This window comes from Myiozetetes cayanensis, unplaced genomic scaffold (genome assembly GCF_022539395.1).
Source record: "Myiozetetes cayanensis isolate MyiCay16 unplaced genomic scaffold, myiCay2020 scf13, whole genome shotgun sequence".
NCBI classification, from domain to species: domain Eukaryota; kingdom Metazoa; phylum Chordata; class Aves; order Passeriformes; family Tyrannidae; genus Myiozetetes; species Myiozetetes cayanensis.
In genome coordinates, this window is record NW_026086937.1 from 16,770,973 (window position 1) to 16,794,541 (window position 23,569).

Genomic DNA, 23,569 nt, shown 5'->3' on the forward strand with positions numbered 1-23,569 from the left:
CGCCGCCGCCGCCATCTTGAGGGCGGGCGGGTCGCGAAATGGAGCCGTGCAGAGCCCGGGAAACGGCGGGATAATCACCCCGGGAAACGGCGGGATAATCACCCCGGGAAAGAGCGGGATAATCAATCACCCCGGGAAAGAGCGGGATAATCAATCACCCCGGGAAAGAGCGGGATAATCACCCCGGGATCGAGTCCGCAGCACCAGGGTTTAATCACAGACAGCTTTCGAGGGTTAAGGACCCCGGGCGATTCATGCATTCGATACGGGAGCATTAGGAAATGAGAACCACAGTGAAAAAAAATCTGTGGCAATAAGCATTGTAGAGACCGCATTATTTCGGGATTACGAATTGTAAGTTCTTGCAGTAATTTTTGGGATGTAAGTTTTGTTTTGGAGCCAACAACGATTCGTATAAAAAAGTGGTTTTTTGCTCAATAACAAAAATTATCCAGGAACCTGAAACACACAGAATCAGACTTATTAAGGTAGGGAAAAAAACCCTAAAATTATGGAGTCACACATCAAGCCTAAAGGTTTAAAAGTCTGAAAGATGAAGAATCAAACGCAAATTTCTCACAAATACAAAACACTTCCCAAAGCAATCTCACGATCTTGCATAGATTCTGGTCAGAATGCTGTTCCCGACACAGCCAAATCTGCAGGTACCAGAGAACAACTGGATGTGTTACACTTATTTGTCTCGGAGGAAAATAATCAATACTGGCATACTCCTGGTCACCACAGTTCACTCCTGTCATTCCAGGGAGGAATGAGATGAACTGCCCAAGCTACAAGGTGCCAGGTCCGTGGCGGTGTCGGAGCAGCTGCTCATGTGCTCCCAGGTCACCTCGGCACAGCAATGTCAGAGCACTCACCTTCCACTTACAGCCTCACCTAAATAAAGCACCCTAAATAAACCCCTTTCCTTTGATGGCAACAACACTCTGTCCTTGGCATGCACAGCCATTCCTTTCAGCCTTCCAAGTTCTAGACAGACTCATTACCTATTTTTCCTACTATTTCATATCCTCTATGCTTTAATGTGCTGATTGTGTGGAAGCTGACGGTCTACTTATGTTCCTTTTTAAAACTTTAAAATAGGACAAGTTACTCTCTGTGCACTTACATTTACCCTCTGATAGATATTAAAAAATACTAACATCAGTCCCTCATTTAAAAAATCTGAGACGGCCTTAGATACATTTCCTATTTAGACACTGTGGTTTAGTTTGGAATGATTTTGCTTCATAACATTCCTATGGGGTATTGTTTTCGTTCCTAGTTTAGAGATTAGAAATAAACCAGCTCAAAGATAGACATGAAGCTATTAAAGAGTCAACACGCCAGTCTGCTGTATCACAGGGCTCCGTGCCAGTACAAGACACCACCTCTCCTGTTGGGGACACAATGCTGATCTACAAATACACACACTTCTTAAGCCCATTTGTTTTATTTTCGTTTGGGGTTTTTTTGGTTTTTAAATGCCTCTTTTCCACTTCTTGTCACTGTCCCCTGGAGCAGCTTCTCCACAGCTCAACTGCTGTTCCACCTGTGTGCCATCACCAGGAGCAGGGTTTCAAGGGAGCCAGCACTTCCCCTCTCAGATACATGAACAAAATTAACTTTTCATATAGAAGATAATTCTCGCTAATGTTTCGTTAACTGTATTATTGCTACCATTTTAAGCCAGCCAGGAAGAATGTGTTCAAAATAGGAAATCAGCAATTCTACCACAGATACTGTCATTCTCTGTACAAGGGACTGATAAAATACAGCAGGACACCCTCAGGTTGCCCTTTTTTAATGACAAAACAGAAGACTGAGTAGTAAATCAGCATTTCAAAGTGACAGAAATGGTCTTGCCTCCTACAACAAAAAATACACTAACTGGTTCATAGACATTCCAGAAATACTTCCCTTGAAACCAGAACTTCCATAAACTGACAACGTTCAGCCAATTTTTATCCTTACCTTTAAAAATCCAATGCATAGACTCTTGCACACCTTGAAGCTGATAACACCAAATCTCACTGACCAAGAAATGTTTTTATACATTAATTATCTCTATACAAAGCTTGCATTAGACAATCTTACATTACAAATTTACAATCAATGCAGAAAGAAATGTAAACTCCATCAGTAATTTACGGGTATTTTCACCCTGATAACTATCACAATCTAAGTGACCTCACTCTTTTTTTTTAATCTGTACAAGTATCCCCTCACAAATACAGCTACAGAGTGAACTGTAAAAATTCACTTCCAATGATTACAGTGGCAGGACAGTGCTAACTAATATAAACAAATATGTGAAATAATTTGAGTGATTAGTAAAAATTCTGTAATGTACCAGTGTTTTAAGCCAGTATATAGAAGTTAAAATGTACAGAATTAAAATAACAGTCTTCAAATTACTAGTGGTGGAAAGCTAATTATAAATACACAGCATTATAATAATAGACTACTAGAGGTTTGCTCTATTCAAAGATTGGTGACATACAAAATTTCAGTGAGAGCTAAATTACTTTTATGCAAGAAATTCACTTTGTGCATTCTCACCTGGATCACTGCAAATTCCTTTTGCAGTTACTCCTTAGAACATGATCCAATCTCCACACAAGCAATGTGTGTCTCCTCAGTGCATTAAAAGACAGGAACTGAAGGTAAATAAAGGGAATCCTGTAGTACATGTGTGGAAGAGAGGGCTGTTGGACAGAACAATGTTGGATAGAACTTAAAGTGAACAAGGAGGTTGGATATGTACCTTGAGAAAAAGAGGAGAATTTTAAAAGCTTATCAAGAGTATGAGGTGGGAAATGAAGGTTGGTATGTGAATTTGGAGATGTCCATGCCTGGGAATTTTTGGAACACCCTTATCTTTGGCCAGCTGGTGCAATTTGCTAAACACCAGTGCAATGACCTGCTGCCACAAAGGGCAACATGAGCTGGATGTGGAACTGGGATCTGTATTGTGTTACTTAGGCATGGAACTAGGTATTGGATTTGGTTTTGTACCTTTTTATCAGGAGAGTTGGTCCTGTACGCTAAACATGAAGGAGTGGGATGACCACCAGAACTGCTATCACAGCATGCAACTACTCCCACTGTCCCTCCCCCCAAAATCTGGTCCATCTCACTGTAAATGTGATTACTTCTACTGAAACCCTTAGACAAGGAAATCCACAACACCAAGTTGTTATACATGCTTTGCTGATATAAAGATGAAAGCATTAGAACTGTACAATTTCTGTTAAAACTGTATTTAATTTCAGCGACTAAAACTTAATTCCAAGTCTAACAAATTGATTACAGGGAAAGAAAGCAATCACACTGTCTCATGTATCTGAAGATGACTTAAAAGATCTTTTTCATTCCCAAACCTCATTAAACAATCAGTACATTTATGAGGCAAATCTGCTGAATGCCTGAAATCCAAATGAGTTTTAAGATCTTCAATCTGTCCTGTTGAATATTCACAGTACTGACACAAATAAATCCCTTCAGATAAATGAGAGCTCAGGTGCTTGCAATACTCCAACATACCTGAAAATCCCTTCCCACAGTCATCACAAACATGAGGGAATATTTTGGTGTGCTCAATAGCTACATGCCTGTTGACATTCGTGTGCAGCCTGCTCCTAAAGCCGCACACCTGGCACACAAAGAAGTTTTTGCACTTGTCAAAACTGATTTTGTTGATGAGGCTGTACTGCCCACGCTCCTTGTTGTGGTAGCTGTCGCTCAGCTCTATCAGCCGGCAGGCGTGTTCGTTCACCACGTGGCTGTGCAGATCCTCGGGGTCGTTGGTCTCGTGCTCGCAGAACTGGCACAGGTACTGCTCGTCACAGCTGTGCTCCTGGAAGTGCAGGTACAGCTCGCTGCTGGAGGAGAACTGCACATCACACTGCTCACACCAGTACAGGTGGTCGTTGAAGTGAGTGTCTGCTATGTGCTGACTCAGGTTCTCAAAGATCACCGTTTTGTAATTGCAGTATTTACAGATGTACGGGTCCTCCTCGTGTAGTTTGACGTGTTCGATGAGCTGCACTTTGCTGGAGAAGCTTTCTTTACAAACTTTGCAGACGTGAGTGTCTGTGCACGTCTTGTGCTTCAGGATCATGTGCTGCTTTAAATCAGAGAAGTACTTGCTGTTGAACTCACAGAGCTCACACTTGTACAAGCCGCTGCTGTTGGCTCTCAGCAGGGGCCACTTCTGTTGTGCTGTGATATTCAAAGCCTGATTCTTCTCAAAGATTTTACAGGTTTCCAAGGGGATTTCCTCCAGGTCCTCAGCCTCCAGCTTCTCAGGTGACACAGTCTGTGTTTCTATATCATGAACTTCTACAGCATTCACTTCTGTTGTAGAAATTTCTACAGTTTGGATATCTAGAGGTTTCTCTTCTTCTGTGGGGCTGTCACTGAATATAGGTGAGTCACATAAGTCTCTGCACATTCCATTGTTAGTACCTTTATCTGCAGGAGGAAATACATAATAAAAGGTTGAAAAAATCTCACTGCAAAAGACCAGGGTCTATATTTAACCTTTCAGTCGTTTACAGCTTACAAATGCAAAAAGCAGTTATTTTTTGCCCTGCCAGACTATGCTGTATGTTCAGCTAACAAAGAAATACCAGAAACTACAAATCCCTCCCATCTTCTGACAAAGCAAAGCAGTTACACTGCAAGCCAGCAGCTGTGCTCTCCCCCTTCCCAGCACCTCAGCTGCACACACACTGACCTTTACCTTTATCCTTCCTTTTAGGGTCTGCACAGTGCAGCCCCAGGTTGGAATGTGCCCCACTCCAGTGAGAACTCCCGGCATGCACCGGACTCCCATCATCATCTGTGTCCAGGCTCTGCACAGGACTGTGGAATCTGCCTGCAAAGGGAAGAGAAGGATTTTCTTGTCATAATTTGTCCATCCTGACATCGTTGTGATTCCTTGATTTAGTCATACATCTTATTTACTATTTAATTATTCTAGTTGCATAAATTTATCTTAATATACTAAGCAAATCATAACCTACATTAAAAAAAGTAATAATAAATACCTTAGAAATTATTTCCATAAATGCAGAGGAAAAAAGAATTCAAAAGGTGGCCACTCTGTCTTTAAAATTTCAGCAGAAGACAGTCAGGTGATTGTAATGGAAAAAACCCTTAAAATCCTTAAATGAAACTTTATATATTTAAGAGACACAATTAAAAAAATATTCTTAAATATTTCTGGACATCACATTTTAAAACATAATACTTTCTAAGACTTCTGGAGACTTGCTGGTAAGTTATTAGAGTGAAAAGAAAAATAAATATAATAAAAATCCACCATCGCATTTGCTCTCCTAAACTTCCCATCCACTACTGGATGTTTTATAAAAAGGCATTTTGTTTTCCACAAGTACAATTCAATGCAACTGCTGGTAAATGTCATCTGAACTCATCAGCTTTACATTACCTAGCTAGTGGATATTTGAAGTAGTTTAACCACCATTATAAGGATCTTTCTGTTGTCATTGTTTCTACTTTGAAAACTGTATTTCAATTGTAAAGATTAAACCACCTTCCACCAGTCTAAGGCCTATCAGATCACAACACTGCTCAGAAATCACCCTCTATATATTGTGTATTCTATTTACTTCTATGAACAGGAGGAGCATGACACACTTACTAAAGAATTGCAAAACAAGACTCCAAAATGTAGTCTTACCTCTGTTTGTATCTGGCTGTCTCATAGAACAGACACTGTAACAGTGGTCAGAAAAAATTCCACTGTTGTCTATGTATCTGCTTGCACCTGAAGAATCTAAACCAAACCAAACAAACCAAAAGTAAGTTTAAATACTAATACATTGATATAGCTTCAGACATATTTCATGTTCATCAAAATTCTCTTCACAGTTTTACCTGTTGTTTGGGGAGAATTCTGTGCTCACCTGACAACATTTCTGTTGTGACTCACACATTGCAGCTGCTGCCTGGATGTTTGGACTATCAGAGACAGTCACTATCAAACGCTGCTCCCACTGAGAAGTGACAGGAGCATAATCCATTCAGTGCTGAACATTTCTGGATATCCTCATCCCAAGTTTTACAAAATTCCCCCCCTGTGTGTAAGCACAATCACCTTCATTTGTAGCTTGAGCCAGTTTCCCCATTTGCAGGGAGTACAGAACAAAACTGTTCAGGTGCACTGGCACTGATCTCTGTGGTGACCAGTGACAGGACTCAAGGGAATGGCCTGAAGTTGTCCTAGGGGAGGTTTATGTTGGCTGTTAGAAAACGGTTCTCCACCCAGAGGGTGGTTGGGCACTGGAACAGGCTCCCCAGGGCAGTGGTCACAGCCCCCACGCTTGACGGAGTTCAAGGAGCGTTTGGATGACACTCTCAGGCACGTGGTGTGACTCTTGGGCTGGTCCTGTGCAGGGCTAAGAGTTGGATTCGATGGATCCTTGTGGGTCCTTTCCCACTCAGCATATTCTGCCATCCTGTGACTCAGAGTAACCCAACAAGGGAGCCCACAGAGCGGGTGCTTGGTACATTTGAGCCAAAACTTCTTATCCACCATTTGTGTCACTAATTTTCCATGTATTAGCACATGTGGTCCCTCTCATAAAGTTATTATTCTGAGAAAAAAGATAAACTTTAGTCAAGCGTACATAACTCAAGCTCTAGACTGACCTGAGTACCGAGAAGGATGTAGAGTCTTCCTTTTCCTCTTTTTAGGATGTTCATTCATTTTGAACAGTCTGAATCAACTGTAAAGTAACAACATTCAAGAATTAGACTTTTTTGTATCTAGTTTATCTTTCTGGACCTTATGGAACAACACAAGCATTTTGAAAACCTGCCTATTAAATACAAGAGTTCTTTCCTACTCCCCTTTCTTGCCTGCCAGCCTATTTTTTTACAGTTAAGAACCCATGAATTGCACACAACTGCTGAAGTCCAGTTTCACATTCCTGCCCTGGAACAAAAGAAGGTTCACCATAAAGACAGGCAGGTGGGGACTCCAGGCACCCCAGCACTCAGAGTCACCTACAAGGAAGGTCTCCAGCACCCTGCTGACATTTGTCAGGGACTGGATATTCTGAAGCAGAGCCCTTCAGAAACACATTTTAATGTTTAACATACTAACAAAGCCATGCTCTCTTACCAAATATCCGAGACTCTTTCAGTATCAGGAAGCCGAGCAGCTAAGAAGCTGATAGCTGTACAACTTCCAAAGGTAGGGAATGCATCAGCTCAAGAAGACTTTCACCTGTGGAAGAACAGCCTTTTAAACCACTTTAAAACTTGAGCACAAAAGAAAAAAACCCACAGAATTAGATATAAGTAACACAAAGAATGGACCTATGGAAATTGAAGCTAGAAAGCAACATAAGAAGTCGATATTAATTTTGGTTTAGAGCTTCAAAATGAATAAGGTAGATGTACTGGAATATTTTTCCTTTTGTATCAGGTTAGTTGTCTTTTGCTGCACTTGTCAGCTCCTGACAGCAGAAGAATACTTGGAAACGACACAAAAATACTTGAGTTATAGATGGGAACAAATAGTTTTGAAAAATAAAGGGTTGCAAACGCGGAATGCCATGTTGGTTACCGTAATACCAGAGCACTCACGGGCCCAGGATCTTCTGAAGTCAGTGCCATGCACCAGAGGGGAAAGCAGGGAGAAAAGGGCCCTCATCAAGTCAGGGCTGTTCTCACGAAACGAAACAATTTCTCTGAACTAAAATTTGTTTTATGGGATGGGGGGGGGGCGGAATTAGTGTTTTTAACATTACATCATGGTCTGAAGTACCAACACCCTCATCGCTTTCTCTGACTGCCAAGGGAAGCAGCGACAGCGCACCGACACGGCAAGTCTCACCGCAGGTAACGCCGCCGAAAAGCTCAACCTCTTCCCCACGGATGGGGCCGTGAGGTGTTCTATTCCTGAGGATCGGGATCCCGCCCCTGAGAATGGGGATCCCGGTCTCGGGAATGGGGATCCCGCTCCCCCCGGGGCCGCGGCCTGCGCGGAGGCCGCGCGGGCAACCAGGGGCGGGAGCGCGGCCGAGGCTCCGCTCCGCCCCGGCAGCGGGGAGCTCCCGCCGCGGAGGAGCCCCGGGAAGGGGCGAGGCCGCGGCCCCGCTCGGAGGGCCTGGCCCGGAGCCGCTCCGGGCCCGGCCGTGACTCACGGCGCACGGGCGGCTCCCCGGGCGCTGCCACCGGCACTCACCTGCCGCCCGCCCGTCCCGCTGTGCTGGGCTGTGCTCCGCCCGGGCCCGGCCCAGCCCAGCCCCGCCGCTCCCGCCGGTCCCTGTCCCTGTCCCGGTCCCGGTCCCGCTCCGGCCCCGCTGCTCCCGCGGCCAAGGAGCGGGAACGGGCGCGTGGCCGCCGCCCACAGCGCCCCCTGCCGGCCAAGGGCGCCGCCGCCTCAGCAACGGCGGGGGGGGGGAAGGACGGGACACACACAAAACAAACCCTTAATTTATAGTTAATTTGTATCTCCGTCTGCATCCGACACCACACCGATAATTTAGAGTTCCGTCTGACCACCTTCAGGTATTCAGATTTTATGCAAGTGAGAGTGTGATGTCGAAGCCAGAGCCTCATAAAAGCTCAAATTTGCTTTTTTGTGTAAGTGTAGATGTCCCTTAGAATTACTGTATAGGGGAATATATATTAAAAAAAAAAGGATAGGAAAATAGGGGAATCAATAGAAAGCATATTATAACTATATACAGTACAAGGAAGAGATATATACAGTGCAAGGAAGACAAGGAGCTACTCGAGAGGGTTTGGCAGAGGCACAAAGGTGATGAGGGGTCTGGAGCATCTCTGTTACTGGGAGAGACCATGGGATTTGGGCCTGTTTCACCTGAAGAAGAGAAAACTGAGAGGGGAATCTCATTAATGCACAGAAATATCTCAAAGGCCGGTGCCAAGAGGTGCCAGATTCTTTTCAGTGATGCCCAGCAACAGGACAAGGAGCAATGGCCATAAACTAAACCACAAGAAGTTCCACCTCGACATAAGGAAGAACTTCTTTGCTTTGAGGGTGTCAGAGCACTGCAACAGCTGCCCAGGGAGGTCGTGGAGTCTCCTCTCTGGAGACATTCCAAACCCACCTGGGTACATTCCTGTGTCACCTGCGCCAGGTGGCCCCGCCTTGGCAGGGGGTTGGATGTGATGATCTCCAGAGGTCCCTTCCAACCCTAAAGATTCTGTGATTCTGTCATATATATATACAAAACGGTTTGAAAATTAAAACAGGCAACTCTCCCCTTCTCCCAAATTATAATCACAAAGGAATCTCCCCTTTTGCTCACTTCGTCTTCACTTTTTGTCGTGCCACGGAAAAAGGCACCAAGTTGGATTTGTCCACAAAGCAGAACACTTCAAACAGCATCTTATTGTTTTGAAAAATTACTCATTTATGTTGAAGACAGAAGGGAGGCCATTGCAGTCACTTATTTCCATGACTTAAAACAGCTTATGGAATTTTGCCAGGTATTTCATTCACTGAGTTATTCTGCTCTGGCTTAGCCTGAGTTTACCTAATTTTAAGAACAAGCTTTCAATTAGCAGAGAATCCACAAAATCCCTAATGGTGTTGTTCCACTGATTAGTGAAAATAAATTATACCCTGCTTCTGGCCTCAGTTTTATTCATTAGCTGGCAGGTGAGACTGGACTTAATCTGTCTATAGCCTTTGTTCTGAAGCTGGAAACATGACTTTAGGGTGATTTGCTTAGAGCCACATGGAAAGAGCTTCATCCTCTGATCACACAGGAGTTCTGGTGTAAGCAGCACGAACAGAACTAAAGGTGTCCCTCTGCTGGCACACTGCTGAGCCCTCAGAAATTAAATAAATGTGGGGTATCTATGATCTTAGCTGAGTTACCAATCGAACAAGATCCTGGCATCCCAGTTCAGTTTGTTCTCTGCTGTTTATTCCAGGTTGCTGAGGTTTCTCCAGGACAGCTTGTTTTAAAGCTCTCATAAATTGGCTATAGCCACCCAAATGGGTGGATGCCCACATACTTCTCCCTCTATTCACCAAAACGTTTTCCATATAAATATTCCAAAAAAGCACTTTCTGCAGTTCCCAGCGGAGGGCAGTGATGAGAACTTAAAATCCATACTTTGCCAAGGGGAAGGAAAGGAAAGAAAAAAAAAAAAAAACCAAACCCAAGCCCAACACAATTGCTTTGAATTCAGTCCTGCTTGGTGAGGCAAACTCTGATGAACCAGAGCACAACTCATCTTCTGTACTTTTGACTGATTTCTTCTCCACCCAAAGCAGCACAGCCCAACACCACTTATGCCAGATAAAAAGGCTTTCAGTGAAAGAAAAACATCTGAGGAGGATCCCCTTTGAAGCTTCAGATCCAGTTCAAAGTCACAGGCATCAAACAGAGCTATCAATGCTTAGGACAGAAAAGTCTAAATGAGTCTTATTTTCTAAACCACCAAGTGCTTGGGATGTTCAGGCAGCTCTGGGCCAGGTTTTAATCACTCAGAACCAATTCCAACTCGAAATGCAGAAAAGTCCATGTGATATTCACATCTTTGTTTAAATGGGCAACACAGATGATGCTTATTTCAATTAGCAGGGATGTATCTTCTCCAAAATAAGAATGGAGTAAACCCTTTCTTCAGTGAAAGCAGGAAACATAGTGCATGATGATAACCTTTGCTAGAGGTAGATTTTTTTAGTGCTTAAAAGGACATATAGGAGGTTACCTGAGGTATCTTGTATAGCATCAGGTTTCTTGCTCTTTTGTTACATGGTTTCAGATTTTGGATCAATTTGAAAAGGCAGGTTGGAAACCAGACTGATTTCTGAGGGTGAAATCAGGAGGGCTCACTGAGATTGCCATGCTAAAGCAAACTGCCCAGACTGCAAAACTTTCTTCTGTTTCACTAGCATTATTTTGCAGCTTTTCCATAATTTTTTTCATGTTTTAGGTGTCCAGACCTAGAACTACAACTACCACCAAAAAAAAAAAAAAAGAAATCACAGCACGGTAATGGCAGCAAAGTCTAAAATTCACATTTGAACAAGAACTGATGATCCCCTTTCCCTGAATCATCCTGTGCATTTAACACACAGTAGTAACCACTCATAACCATTTCATAGTTACCAGGAAAGGTAAAACTCACCTTATGCTGTAATAAACACAAGGTTTAACCTGCTAGTCCATGTTACTGAAGCAGCTACTTCCAAACCCCTAGCCATAGTTGGATTTGCTCTCTCCTTACTAGAGCTCAGCTGGAGCTTCAAAATAAACATAAGGATGATGATGCCCACCTTTTATTATGGAGTTGCTCCAGTGCAAAACTTGTGTTATCTGGAACAGAACTGACCAGTGTACAAAGTTTAAAGCTTACTGGGGACAACAATGTGTTGAAGAGGCCTGAGTAAAAACCCTGACCTTTCCCTCATCCCTCCAAAAAAAGTGAAATCCTCGTCAAGAGAGCTCAAATCCCTCCCACAACAATGGTTTGTTGGCAACTGAAGTCCCAAGTAGACCAACACATCCACAGAAGTGCCTCCATTGCACCCTCATGCTCTTATATTTGCCAGTGAGTAATTTCCCTAAACATGTTTCTCACTCTTTCAAAGTTAGTACTGGATACAAAAATACAACATTGCTTGGTTGTTTGTTTAAAAGCCTAATTTTGATAATGAAAACATGAAGGATATTAAAAAAGAAACCAAACCAGATTGATTTAGCAGGGGCTTTAAAAGCATCCAGCTGAAACACTTCAGTAATATCTGCTCTCTTATCACAACTTTTTACAGCCCACATCTAAAACTAGAATAAAATTACTTATTTTGAGGATCAGCGTGTGCAGGAACAAATGCCCTGTGCAATCTGGGACTTCCCACCTGCAAATAATGCAAATTCTGCTTCTGTTCCCCATCGTCATTAACTGATGTGTGCAACTCCCATCTACTTTCTTCCAGCCTTTTTCAAAGGCAGAGCTGCAACACCCAATCACACCCCAAGGCAGAAGATTCCTTAAATTCTCACTTCAGAATTCACAAGTGTACCAACCATATCATTTTAATTTAATTGTTAGTATATACATTAACACTCAAAAGTGTGATAAAAACCAAACAAAAGTAGTTTTTTTTTTAATAAACAGCATGATACAGACCGCGAAGATAAATAAAAGGCAGACTTTTTACAGTTTCCCATGAACATAACTACAATAAGTATCATAGGCCAAACTTTTGTTACTTGAGTAGCACAGCAGAAGGGGTAAAAAAGGGTTTGTGGTTTGTTTTTTTTTTTATTTAAAGTACTGCAAGACTATTCTCAGTATGACAACACATGCATCTTTGCTGCATCTTAAATACTTTTTGGCCCATTATTACTAAAAATGTCTTGCTTTCTACCTACTTTACCACAGACCTTCATCACAGAATGACACACACATGGCAACACCCCCCCCCCCCTCCCCCCACCCCCAGTAGTGGTTATTTCAAAGGTAATTGTCTCATTTTTAAAAGATATTTCGAGCACTGGGAGGTGTTTATACTCTCCTTTTGATGCAGACACGTAACTGGCTGCCAGCTGCAACGAAGTTACGTAGAAGCATCAAGAGGTGACACCCTCCTGGGCTCTATTTACCCAAAATGCCAACAGGATCCTGGGCTGCCTTTGGCAGAGCAGGTCCAGGGAGTTGAGCCTTCATCCTGCCCCTCTGCTCAGCACTGGTGAGGCCACACCTCGAGTACTGGGGTCCCCAGTACCAGCCTGACATGGATGTGCTGGAATGGGTCAGTGAAGGGCTACAAAGATGACGGATGGGAAATGAGGCTGAGAGAGCTGGGATTGTTTATCCCGGTCAAAGGGAAAGCTCAGGGGGCATCTTGTCAATGTACACAAATACTTGATGGAGAGGAGTAAAGACAGGCAAGGCTCTTCTCAGTGCTGCCCACTGAAAGGGCAGCAGGCAGCGAAACAGAAGATATTTCATAACAACAATAAGGGAAAAAAATTGACTGCGGATTCTTCTTTCTTGGATAGGCTCTAAACCCAACTGGGTGATATCCTGGGCAATCTGCTCTAGAGTTGACCCCGCCTCAAACAGGGTGGCTGGGGTAAATTATCTCCAAAGCTCTTTGCCAACCTCAACGATTCCGTGAAAATTCCACAGTTGTGGTTTGCAATGACAACAATACTTCCAAAATTTCAGGCCTGAGAATTCAGGACATCAGACTGCAGCCATAGATTTTTTAAATCCTTTTCTCCACCAGGGAAGTAGATTTTGATAAGTGAATGTAGATATTCACAGATAAAACCTGAAGAGGTGTGAGGGGGCAAGGAGAACGGATGATACTCCCAGATGATGAATTACACATTTATCTTCACAAGAGAAGATGAAGAATTTGGACCACAGCCACTGTAAGACAAGAGGATTAATCTATTCCTTTTCTTTCCCCAGCCCCAAATGAAACAGTAAGACAACTTTGGACAGCCTGGGGCAGTTGATAATTCAGGATATAGAACACTATTAATAGAGCCTGAAAATAGATTAAAAGTAGTTAAAGAGACAAGGCAGAATGAGATTGCAACTATTGGGAATCTGGCAACAGAATTTCAGAAAGAATCAAGACAGAATAGCATATTTTTTGCCTTCCTTATGCCAAAGGAATATTGCATCACGTACAGAAGTGACAGTAAGGACACTTAAGACACACTTAGGCAAACCAGTGGGGACACCAGCTTCCAAGTACAGGCAGGGCATTGCTTCAACTGATCTCTTACAAACATTGTATGATGTTCTTATGCTATGGGCGTGTCCTTTTTTAGGGGAAAGGGGTGTTGGAGAATGAAGGGAAGAGACAGAGGGATTCACCTCTGGCTTAGAGTCAGGAATGCTCACAATAAGACCTCAAGCTTTTCAGTCTATCCCATAAGGCTCAGAAGTCAAGAATACCCTGCTGACAATTAAGAACAATGATTTTTCCTGAGTGTGGGTTCAACAAGTCTGTAGGATATGAAAGAGTAGGAAGATGAAACATTTGAACTGGTAAGCAACAAAAATCCTGGAAGTCTCAAGAATGAAACAAACTATAGACAAGGTTACAGTAGTTTTGGAGGGGAAAGGCTACTTGATAGAGGCTATTTAAAAAGTAAAATTGTAAAGTGTTTAACTGGGCTGCTAGTAAACATTCCTCTCCTTATGAGAACACCTTTCATACTGAATCCTAAGAATAACTAATCTGGAACTCTAATATACATGTAGTCTAATTCTGACTTCATATGCTGTTGTGAATCCAGAGCGATTCCGATGAAGTCAATGTGGTATCAGCATTAAAGGGAAATTTCTCAGAATTTCTCAAAGAGCAGAGCACCTATAGGTTTGGTCAGCGAATGCAGGTAAAGAACTTCTATAGCCAGTTTCCAGATGGCTTCTCTTCATTAACACAGATGTAAAAAAATAAAACTAAACAGAAAAAAACACCCAAAGCAACACCAGCTGCAGGGGTGGTGAGCTACACATCATTTTGGACAGATAGAGCCTCACCTAAACTGAGACAACTTTTAGCACAAAATAAAAAGATGATACAAATTCATTATTTGTATGAAACATGTATTGCAAAATTAAATTGGGATTCAACAATCTGCAACAACATCCACAGCTATATAGTATTTAAAAAAAAAAACAAAACAAGTGTGGTTCTTCCATTCAAGTAAAACTAAAACAAGAGGAAAAGATTTAAAAAAGAAAATCTCAGAAGCAGCAAGTTACAATTCTTTCTGTAATACCACACCATTTTCATTAACTTGAAGCATTTTCAAGATGTCAATGACATCAACAAAATAGTAATTTCAAGTGGCTTTTCTAATATTTGTTTTTTGAATGGGTCCAGCCCAAGTCTGCAACCTGTGCAGACATGCAAAACAGGAGGAATTCATAATTACTACTGAGAACAGACGCTGGAACATGTCAATTATATAATGACAAAGCAAAGAAAATACCTTCAAATTGTCGACAAATGTGGGCTACTGATCACTGAAGGGCATTTAATATTTTACATAAAAAGGAAAGTTGGCATAAAACCCCACCAACAACTTGCCAAACCACCACCAGCAGGGTCATCACATACAAAGTTCTTACAAACTTGGTAATTTCTACATTGTCCTTAATATGCAGGCTCATATCTTCTCCACGAGATGCCAAAACACTTACAATTTTGGTTTTATTTAAATGCCTTTTTTTAAAATTTTAAAACTTATACTGAAAATGTTTCACCTATGAAAAAAACTACTAATGCACCCTTTCAGAACAGAGAAGTATGCGTACATAAAGTCAGTACAGGTTCTTTTTCTGCTACCTTTAAGAAAGCAAAGAATGTTACTCTAAGTAAAACTGAGCAGCAGCAGCCTGTTCTGTCATTAAGTCAAATGCAGTTTCACAGTTGAAAAAGTTACTCGCTTTAAATTTGTGTTTCGATAAAACTCCATTTCCTAATTGCTTTGTGACAAAACACATGGCCCAGTCCTGGGCTCCTTGCTCTGCCAGTCTTACAGTGAAGCTCTGCACAAGCAAGGTGTTCAGATTCAATTCAATCTCAAAACAAATCACTTTAGTGTTCTGTGCAGCTGATTTCCAGAACAAAGGGAACATTTTCAAATCTCCATGAGGTGGGAATAGATAAAAAAAAAGGCCAAATTCCAAGCTATCTCTGTAAAAATCTAGAACTCAGTGGCAGGTGCTTTCATGGTCTGTAAGCAGATCTTATTTCTGCTACTGTGAGCAGATGAGGTCCTCTCATTTACAGCAGAGTAAGCAAACAGAACATCCACTATCTGCAGTGAAATTACATCAGCACAGAACAGGCGTAACAGGATACAGTAATTAGGGCTGAACACTTTGAGAAAAGGATTTGTTTTTTTCCTGAAACACCAGCATAATATTTTTCAAATGCCCATCCTGGTTATGGTAAGAACTGCTTAAAGCCCATGAGTTTCCCTTACTTTTTAAAAAACTTCTATCTAAATTTTTTTGTAATTATCCTGAATTGTATTATGTCTGCATCCCTATGAAGTTTCCGTTCTTTCACTATTTGATTCTCATAATAACTTCTACAGCTTAAGCACAACGTTTAATTGCAGTAACTTCTGGAAACAGAGCCTGACTCCTCATACCTCTGTCTGGGCAAAAAGGGTGCAGAACACTGTGTGCTTGAACTGAAAGACACTTATATTTACAGAAGTAAAGGGCTAGGAAGGGGCAAAGTAAAAAGAAAGTTGGGCTCATAACGTCCAATAAATTTGAGCTGATCTTTTCATCCAGGCTGGAAAAAGCTGACCATCTCTTAGATAAACGAGGTAAAGCATTGTTTCAACACCAGATAAATAAGGATAATATAGCACCTAATGTGACGTCTGTGCAACAGGTTTACTCAGTTAAAATAAGAGAGACAGCCAACAGGGTTTCAGATTTTGTGAACTAAACTTTAACTGAAACTAAACCATGTTTTAAGAGCTAAACCATTAGTGTGTGTTGACTGCAAAGTAATAGATACAAGGGTAACTTTGCTCTAGAAAGTACAACCAAGGTTAGCAGGAGTTAAAATATTCATATGAACAAAAAGGAATATGTAACAGTCAATAAAAAGAGTAATGGGAAGTCTATTGGACTACTCCAAAATATTTAGTAGAACTAAGGAAATACAACTTCACATTTCCCATACTATTCTCGGAGCTTCTGTAGTGTTCACAAACCCAGGTTTTCCCCCACAACATCAAGAGTCCTTGTGTGCAGTAATCAGCTGCAGGATCCTGACTGTGAAATTGTCCTGAAACACCACAGCCTTGGCTTTACAATCCCCAAAGTCTTTCATAATGTAATTGATTGCACCTTTTTAATATATTACAATTTGCCTAATGAAGCCAACCACTCATTACCTCATCAGTACAGCCTGCACAAAGTACAGTCTATTATATACTTATATTCTAATCTAACACCAACTGTCAGCATATTTTATATTACACGTGGTATTGCACTTTCTGAGTGGCACCTCGGTGCGTGTTTGCAAGTGAACGAGCTGAACCACCGAAAGCCCCCAAACCTTTGGAATTCGCTCCAAGTGCTGCCGATCTAGCAAGTTTAAAATGTTAGGGTGAACATCACCCACAGAATTATGAGCTTCACTAATTAGAAGAACCCCTTTAATAATGAGAAAAACAGTCCTATCTGAAGTTGTGCATAAGGGCAATCTGAAATCCTCGGTACTCTGAACAGTTTCAAAAAGTGGTGCCAATTTCATTAATTGCACACATTGTAATTGTGTTAAAGGACAACAACTAGATTTACAAATATATATTACACACAGGCACAAAACAGACAAAGCTATAAAATGTTTGGTAACTCCACATGCTTTGAGCTAGCCAACATATCTGCTGCATGTTGAACTGCTTATTATTGATCATATTGAAAATCTAAATTGCTGTTTCTGATGTATCTTACTGGATTCAACAACCACTTCCAAAGGAGGAAGAAAGAGGAGAAATGGTAGACCCAAAAATGGAGGGTTTAAATGTACTTTCTTTGAATAGCCAGCATATCACTTCCATAATATGAAGAGTGATTCCCCAAATTTTTTAACAGACTTAGGCCAAGTTTACCTCTGGCATTAGTGGGTGTATCCCCCACTGCTTCACTGGTACTTGTGTCCTCTTTCACTAGGGCTGAATTTGGTCTGAGGAGTATATCTGGTAACCTTAAGTGACATTAATGAAAACAGGAGTCTTGGACAGATAAGAACTAACTGGGCTGCAAAATTAAAAGAGTGAATATGGGACAAATCATGTAAATAAAGAATATATATTAATAATAGTTCCTATTACATAAATAGCCTTTATAAAAAAATAATCTTTCAATAATTTTAATAACTCACCTTTCTTTAGGTTCTGGAAAACATGTATGAAAAAAATCTATTCAGTTCAAGTTAGATTAAAGCAAACCTAAGATGAACACTACAGCTCTCTGTTGCACTAAACCCAATTCTGACCATTCAATTTCCTGGTTAGTCAGTTTTTGGGGATGATAGGGAGTTTCTTTGTGAAGGTATGAATTGCACCCCTAGAAATACTGAGCAGAAGAAACACCATACTGAGTGGGCCTATTTCCTACTGCTTTCAGAAACTGTGCAGATGACGGACCCAGAAATCAAAGGGTCACCTGAACCCCGCAAATGTTAATGCCTCTGAGCACATTTAAAAGGCACTGTCCTCTCACTATTGTTTTTAGATCGTTGAGCTTGAAACTCCTTCTCTTCAAACTATGCTGCATTTAAGTATTTGCTACCACTTGAATTCTATTTCCACTCTTCTCGATCCAGCATAGTCTCTACCATGCTGTACCAGATCTAAAATAATAACTCATAGGACTCTTATGTTCATGTTAGAACTATTTTCTTTTTCCGTCTAATTCATCCTGTCAAATGAAAAAAGGAAACATTCTTCCAAGTTTACCTTTTTGGGCTTAAGGCATAACATGAATCATAGAATCATACAATATGCTGAGTTGGAAGGGACCCACAAGGATCATCAATTCCAACTCCTAGCTCTGCACAGGGCACTCCAAGAGTCACACCATGTGCCTGAGAATGTTGTCCAAATGCTTCTTGAACTCTGTCAGGCTTGGTGCTGAGACCACTTCCCTGGGTAGCCTGTTCCAGTGCCCATCCACTCCTTGTGTGAAAAACCTTTTCCCGATATCCAACCTAAACCTCCCCTGACTCAGCTTCATGCCATTTCCTCGAGTCCTGTCACTGGTCACCACAGAACAGAGATCAGTGTCTGTTCCTCTCCCCATCATGAGGAAGCTGTAACTGCAATGAGGTCTCCCCTAAGCCTCCTCTTCTCCAGGCTGAACAAACCAAGTGACTTCAGCTGCTCCTCACACAGCTTCCCCTCCAGACCCTTTACCATCTTCATGGCCCTCCTTTGGAAGCTCTCTAACAGCTTAATGTCTTTTTTTAATACTGTAGTGCCCCAAACTGCACACAGAACTCAAGGTGAGGCCGCCCCAGTGCAGAGCAGAGCAGGACAATCCACTCCCACAGCCGGATGGCGATGCTTTGCTTGATGCCTCCCAGGACACGGCTGGCCCTCCTGGCTGCCAGGGCACTGCTAACTCACATCCAACTTGCCATCGACCAGGACCCTCAGGTCCCTTTCCACAGCTGCTCTCCAGCCTCATTTCCCAGTCTTTACACACAGCCAGGGTTGCCCCATCCCAGGTGCAGAATCTGGCACTTGCCCTTGTTAAACTTCACACGGTGATCGCCCACCTCTCTAATTTGTCGAGGTCTCTCTGCATACATCATACTAAAGCTTAATTTTTGAAGTGTACAATTTTAGTGCTATCTGAAACCCTGTTTTACATTATTTTCCGACAGTTGTCTGAACAATTAATCTCTTTTCTTGGCATAAATTCTAGTGTTGTTCATGGTTTGTGCAATTCCTATGCAACCAGTCTTTGCTGCTAACGGGTATTAACAGTGCAGTACCCACAAAGCGGGGTATCAGTTCTCGTTTTCTCTGCTGTCTGTTCAGTTCAAAGCATGTTGCTTTATTGTGTGGAAGATCCAGTCCATTTTTGTTGTCCAGCCACCATGGTGAGCATCATTCATCTGCTTCATGAAGTACTCCAGAGCCTCCTGCTCAGTTTTGTCCAATGCAAGGGTCTTTCGAATGTAAGCAATGTCATCAAAGGACTGCAGTTCTGGCATTCCTGAGCCAAGCATCATGGAGAAAAGGTTGATGAAGAGATTGGCATGCTGCCGAATTGCTAGGTAAGCTTTATAGCACATCTCCTGAAACCTGGAAGAGACCAGGGAAAAAAAACTCAGTGTATTTCCCTACGAGGTGCATGTTAACTTCTTCACCTCCAAAACAGTTTTCAGGTAACCAGACCTCCTCTTCCTACTAAGTTTATCTTCATCTGTGTAAGAATTAGTAGTGGTCAGACTGACACAACAGCCAAACTGAAGCCAGGCTTTCTAGCCTTAAACCCCATAAACAATTCACGCAACTGCTCAGCACAGATTTATGGGAGTTCACAGAGCCATTCTAACCATTCCTACTAACATTTCAGATTTCAAAACATGTTTCCACATACACAGCTGCAAACAGTGCTTTCCTGGTTATCATCAGAAATGCATTTCTCCTGTAGTTTTATGAGGGCAGTAGCTGTTGGTCCTTAGATACTCTGAAGAATACACTGAAAACAGGGGCATTTGCCGTATAACATTGGATGAGAAATGCACATTTATGCTGAAATCATTAACTTAAGTCAGGTTAAAGGGAAAAAATGCAAAAAAGGCTTCACTGCAGCATTCAGACAGACACTGTAATTCAAAATCTGTCTTCCCCTGCCCTCAACATAATGATACAAAGATTAAAATTGAAACCTCTCAAAGACTGGATTGCTGGAAAGAGATTAAGAATGAATATAGCAACTGTTATTATTATTATTATTATTATTATTATTATTTTATTCCTTTCTCAGCAGGTCATAAACTACTACACAGGCCATCTGAAGAGCTGGTATCACAGCAGCTTTAGGAGGGAGAAGTACGGCTGAGTGACCAGCAAGGCCCTGATGCACGTAACACCCACCATTTAAGAACTCTCAGTACTTGCAGTTTTGCAAGTATCCCAAGAGGATTTTAAATGTTAAGTCAAAGAAATTTCAGATGTTTAAAAAATTATCATCTTTAATCACATGTATGCTGACCCTGCAAATCTCAGTGAGATTTCATGGACCAAAGGTCATGTAAGTGCTAAGATTAACTATTGATTTACAAGGGGGTGGATGATCTTCAACTAAAGAATTAGAACATTCCCACTGCAAGCCAATTAAAATACTACTTTTCAGTTATAAGGTCTAATTATTAAATGTCACCACAGAAAAGTGCATTTTAGGTACAAAATGCTCTGGAGTTTAAATGCTTAAAAGAAGGCTCACCTTTCAAACTCCCTTGTTTTGGTACATTCTTGGGCTCCTTTACTAATCACTATTAGGAAGTCTTGTGTTAAGACAAATGGCACACGCTCTCTTTTATAACCAAATTTCTTCTTCTTGTGATCGAGGAAGTGCCCAAAGTCAATGTGAAACAGCTTGGAAAGACAGAAAAGTATTTTAAGATTAGTAATTCCTTGTTTAAATGAAGTCACAGTCAAAACAATCATTTACTTAAAGTTCTGATAGGTTGGGTTTTTTTGGAAAACAAACTCATATCAAAGTGAGGATGACCTTAAGGTATGGTTTTAGAAAAACATATCTTACTTGTCCATCATCTTTGACCATGATGTTACTGTTGTGGCGATCACCAATGCCCAGGATAAAGGTGGCAACACAGTAGCCGGCACAAGAACGTGTAAACAAGTCAATAGCTGCATCATACCTATCCAAAACAGAAAAGAGGGCACTTTCCTCAGGTATTTTAGCAACACAGAAGTGCAAATTTTCCTTTCTCATTAAAAGAGCTACAAGCAGGAATGCCGGGGAAACAAGGGCAGGTATAAAAGAAAACAGAACCAAAACCAGACAGACATAATTACAGACACGATTTCCCACTTGATGAACTTTAGTTCTCTTGAAATTTCCATCAAAAACAAGCACATGGGCAAGAAAAACAGGCAACAGGGAATCTCACATGTCTCCTTTGTTCTTGTCCTTGAGCCACTGGTGCAATGTATGGCTGTTGAACTGTAGTGCTCCTTTTAAGCCTCCTTTACACTGAATCTGCATGATCGTGTGAGAGCTCCTCACGACCTCGATGAGTCCCACACAGTCACCAATTGACAAACAGCCATAGGGCAACATCCTGAAAGACAAAGGTTAGTTCTTTGTTGTTTTCTTGGGGTTTTTTTGCCTTTATAGATAATGGTAGCAAGAGATGGGAGAGGATGTATTTTTGCAGATTTCTGTATCTGGCTACTCTTTAAGCCACAGGTAAGTGTAATTCTGCAAACCACTCTTGGACAAGGCCATAATTCTGTCACTCCTTACAGTACTGGAGGCAAAACTGTGACCCAAGAGAGATGATGTAGACCAATAGGTCCTTTTGTCTAGATAAGGAAATTAAAACTGGGGGTTTCTTGACAGCGCAGTGACAGCTGTTACACCTCCACCTAAAAATCCACCACACAGCAAACACAAATTTGGAAGTGTAACCTGTCTAGCATCAGATTTCCAGAAGCAGAATAGTTCATACTGGATGCCCTGCAGAAGCTGCCGTACTCACAGGCTGTGTAGACATGGAGAAGCTGCACCCAGATCACACTGGGGGTACTGAAATGACAACTCCAATTACAAAAAATCACCGCTCAAAAGGGCTGTGGGTTTGGCAACTTGTTCAAAGCCAAATCTACATCAGTTGACCACAGTGTGGCTACTGAGCATTAGCCCTTGTATCCATCCCTGGTAGGTAAATCACTCATACCCACTTGAATAAGACTTGAGGATTTTTCAAATACGATCCTAGGTTTAGAAAATTCAGTAGTTTAGTTAACCGAAGGTTATTAAAAAAATCAAATATTGCTCTAAAATGTACAAACATGCCTATTTATAGCATTTCATTTACTGCCCTTGGGAAAACAGGAGCAATCTCGGGGAAGAAAAACAATGCAAAATCCATTAAGAACAGTATTGCTTGGAAATGACTTGCAATGCTTACCGAAGGTCAAGACCCTGATTTTGCCAGATGTTTTCCATAATTCTAATTATCTGAAGTGTCAGCATGTCCTGACGCAAGTCTGAAATAGTCAAAGATTGCAAATTTTGTAACACCAGAATACTTGGTTAGATCTTACTTTACTTTTCCCCCCCAAAAGTATGTCTAAATACGTCTAAAGGTAACAAGGTTTGCACAGGGCTTGTTCCCTCAATAGAGAAAAGTGTTTTTCAAATAGTCAAAAATCAATATAAACTTGTGGTGGTGATTTTAAAAATATACACTAAAACCATGAATTGTTTTATTCCAAAATGGAAGTACAGATTACACAACCTGTAGTATCTTGAAATCGTTTTCATGTAAAAAGAACAAATATTAAATAGTATCATGTTCCACCTCGACAGGCTGACTAACTTAGAACATAGAAAATTTGTACTTGACTGAGATCAATACTTATTTACCCATGCTTAATTTTTCTAGAAAAAAAAGACTAATTTTTAAAATTATTTTTTGTATGTATGTATTTTATATTCTTAGAAAAACCACTAAACAATAGGTTAGGAAAATAAACAGGTATGTAGCTTTTGAATTATATTTATTTTTGCTTACCATCTCCATTTTTAAATATTATCTCATTGTTCTGAAATAACAATTCAGACATAATATCTGGGTTTTCCCAGTTCAACCACAGTGGCCTTTTTGCAGATGACATTATCCTGCACTCGTCCAGCCTAAAAGAGATAAGATATCTATGAGATAGGCATAATTTGATTCTCATACCAAACTTCTGTAATACTGTATGATTCTGTTACCCCTGTTTTGGGCAATATCTGAACAAGTACCAAATTAAAGATGCAGAGGTAACCG

The 23,569-nt window shown here is 41.3% G+C and overlaps 2 protein-coding genes across 6 annotated transcripts in view; both read right to left on the reverse strand.

Moving 5' to 3' along the window:
* Positions 1-1,788: 1,788 nt before the first annotated feature.
* On the reverse strand, positions 1,789-8,346 carry ZNF639 (zinc finger protein 639). Of its 4 annotated transcripts, none has more exons than XM_050308631.1 (6): positions 8,225-8,346; positions 7,157-7,261; positions 6,682-6,758; positions 5,711-5,806; positions 4,742-4,882; positions 1,789-4,476 (listed from the first exon to the last, which is right to left on the reverse strand). In XM_050308631.1, the coding sequence occupies exons 3-6, from the start codon at positions 6,737-6,739 to the stop codon at positions 3,329-3,331; spliced, it is 1,443 nt and encodes a 480-aa protein (XP_050164588.1). In that variant the 5' UTR covers positions 6,740-6,758; positions 7,157-7,261; positions 8,225-8,346; the 3' UTR covers positions 1,789-3,328. The 4 variants fall into 4 exon arrangements, with proteins under 4 accessions (XP_050164588.1, XP_050164589.1, XP_050164586.1 ...); XM_050308632.1 differs by lacking the exon at positions 8,225-8,346 and adding an exon at positions 7,874-7,987; XM_050308629.1 differs by lacking the exons at positions 7,157-7,261; positions 8,225-8,346 and having other exon boundaries at positions 4,748-4,882; positions 6,682-6,776.
* A 3,700-nt stretch (positions 8,347-12,046) lies between these two features.
* PIK3CA (phosphatidylinositol-4,5-bisphosphate 3-kinase catalytic subunit alpha) overlaps positions 12,047-23,569 on the reverse strand; it is a 41,584-nt gene continuing 30,061 nt past the window's right edge. For both annotated transcript variants that reach the window (XM_050307977.1, XM_050307976.1), the window contains exons 16-21: positions 23,312-23,433; positions 22,706-22,784; positions 21,683-21,853; positions 21,313-21,430; positions 20,992-21,143; positions 12,047-19,844 (exon numbers count right to left, since the gene is read on the reverse strand). In XM_050307977.1, coding sequence (XP_050163934.1) covers positions 19,574-19,844; positions 20,992-21,143; positions 21,313-21,430; positions 21,683-21,853; positions 22,706-22,784; positions 23,312-23,433 — 913 coding nt within the window. In that variant the 3' untranslated portion in view covers positions 12,047-19,573. The remainder of the gene's footprint in view (positions 19,845-20,991; positions 21,144-21,312; positions 21,431-21,682; positions 21,854-22,705; positions 22,785-23,311; positions 23,434-23,569) is intronic.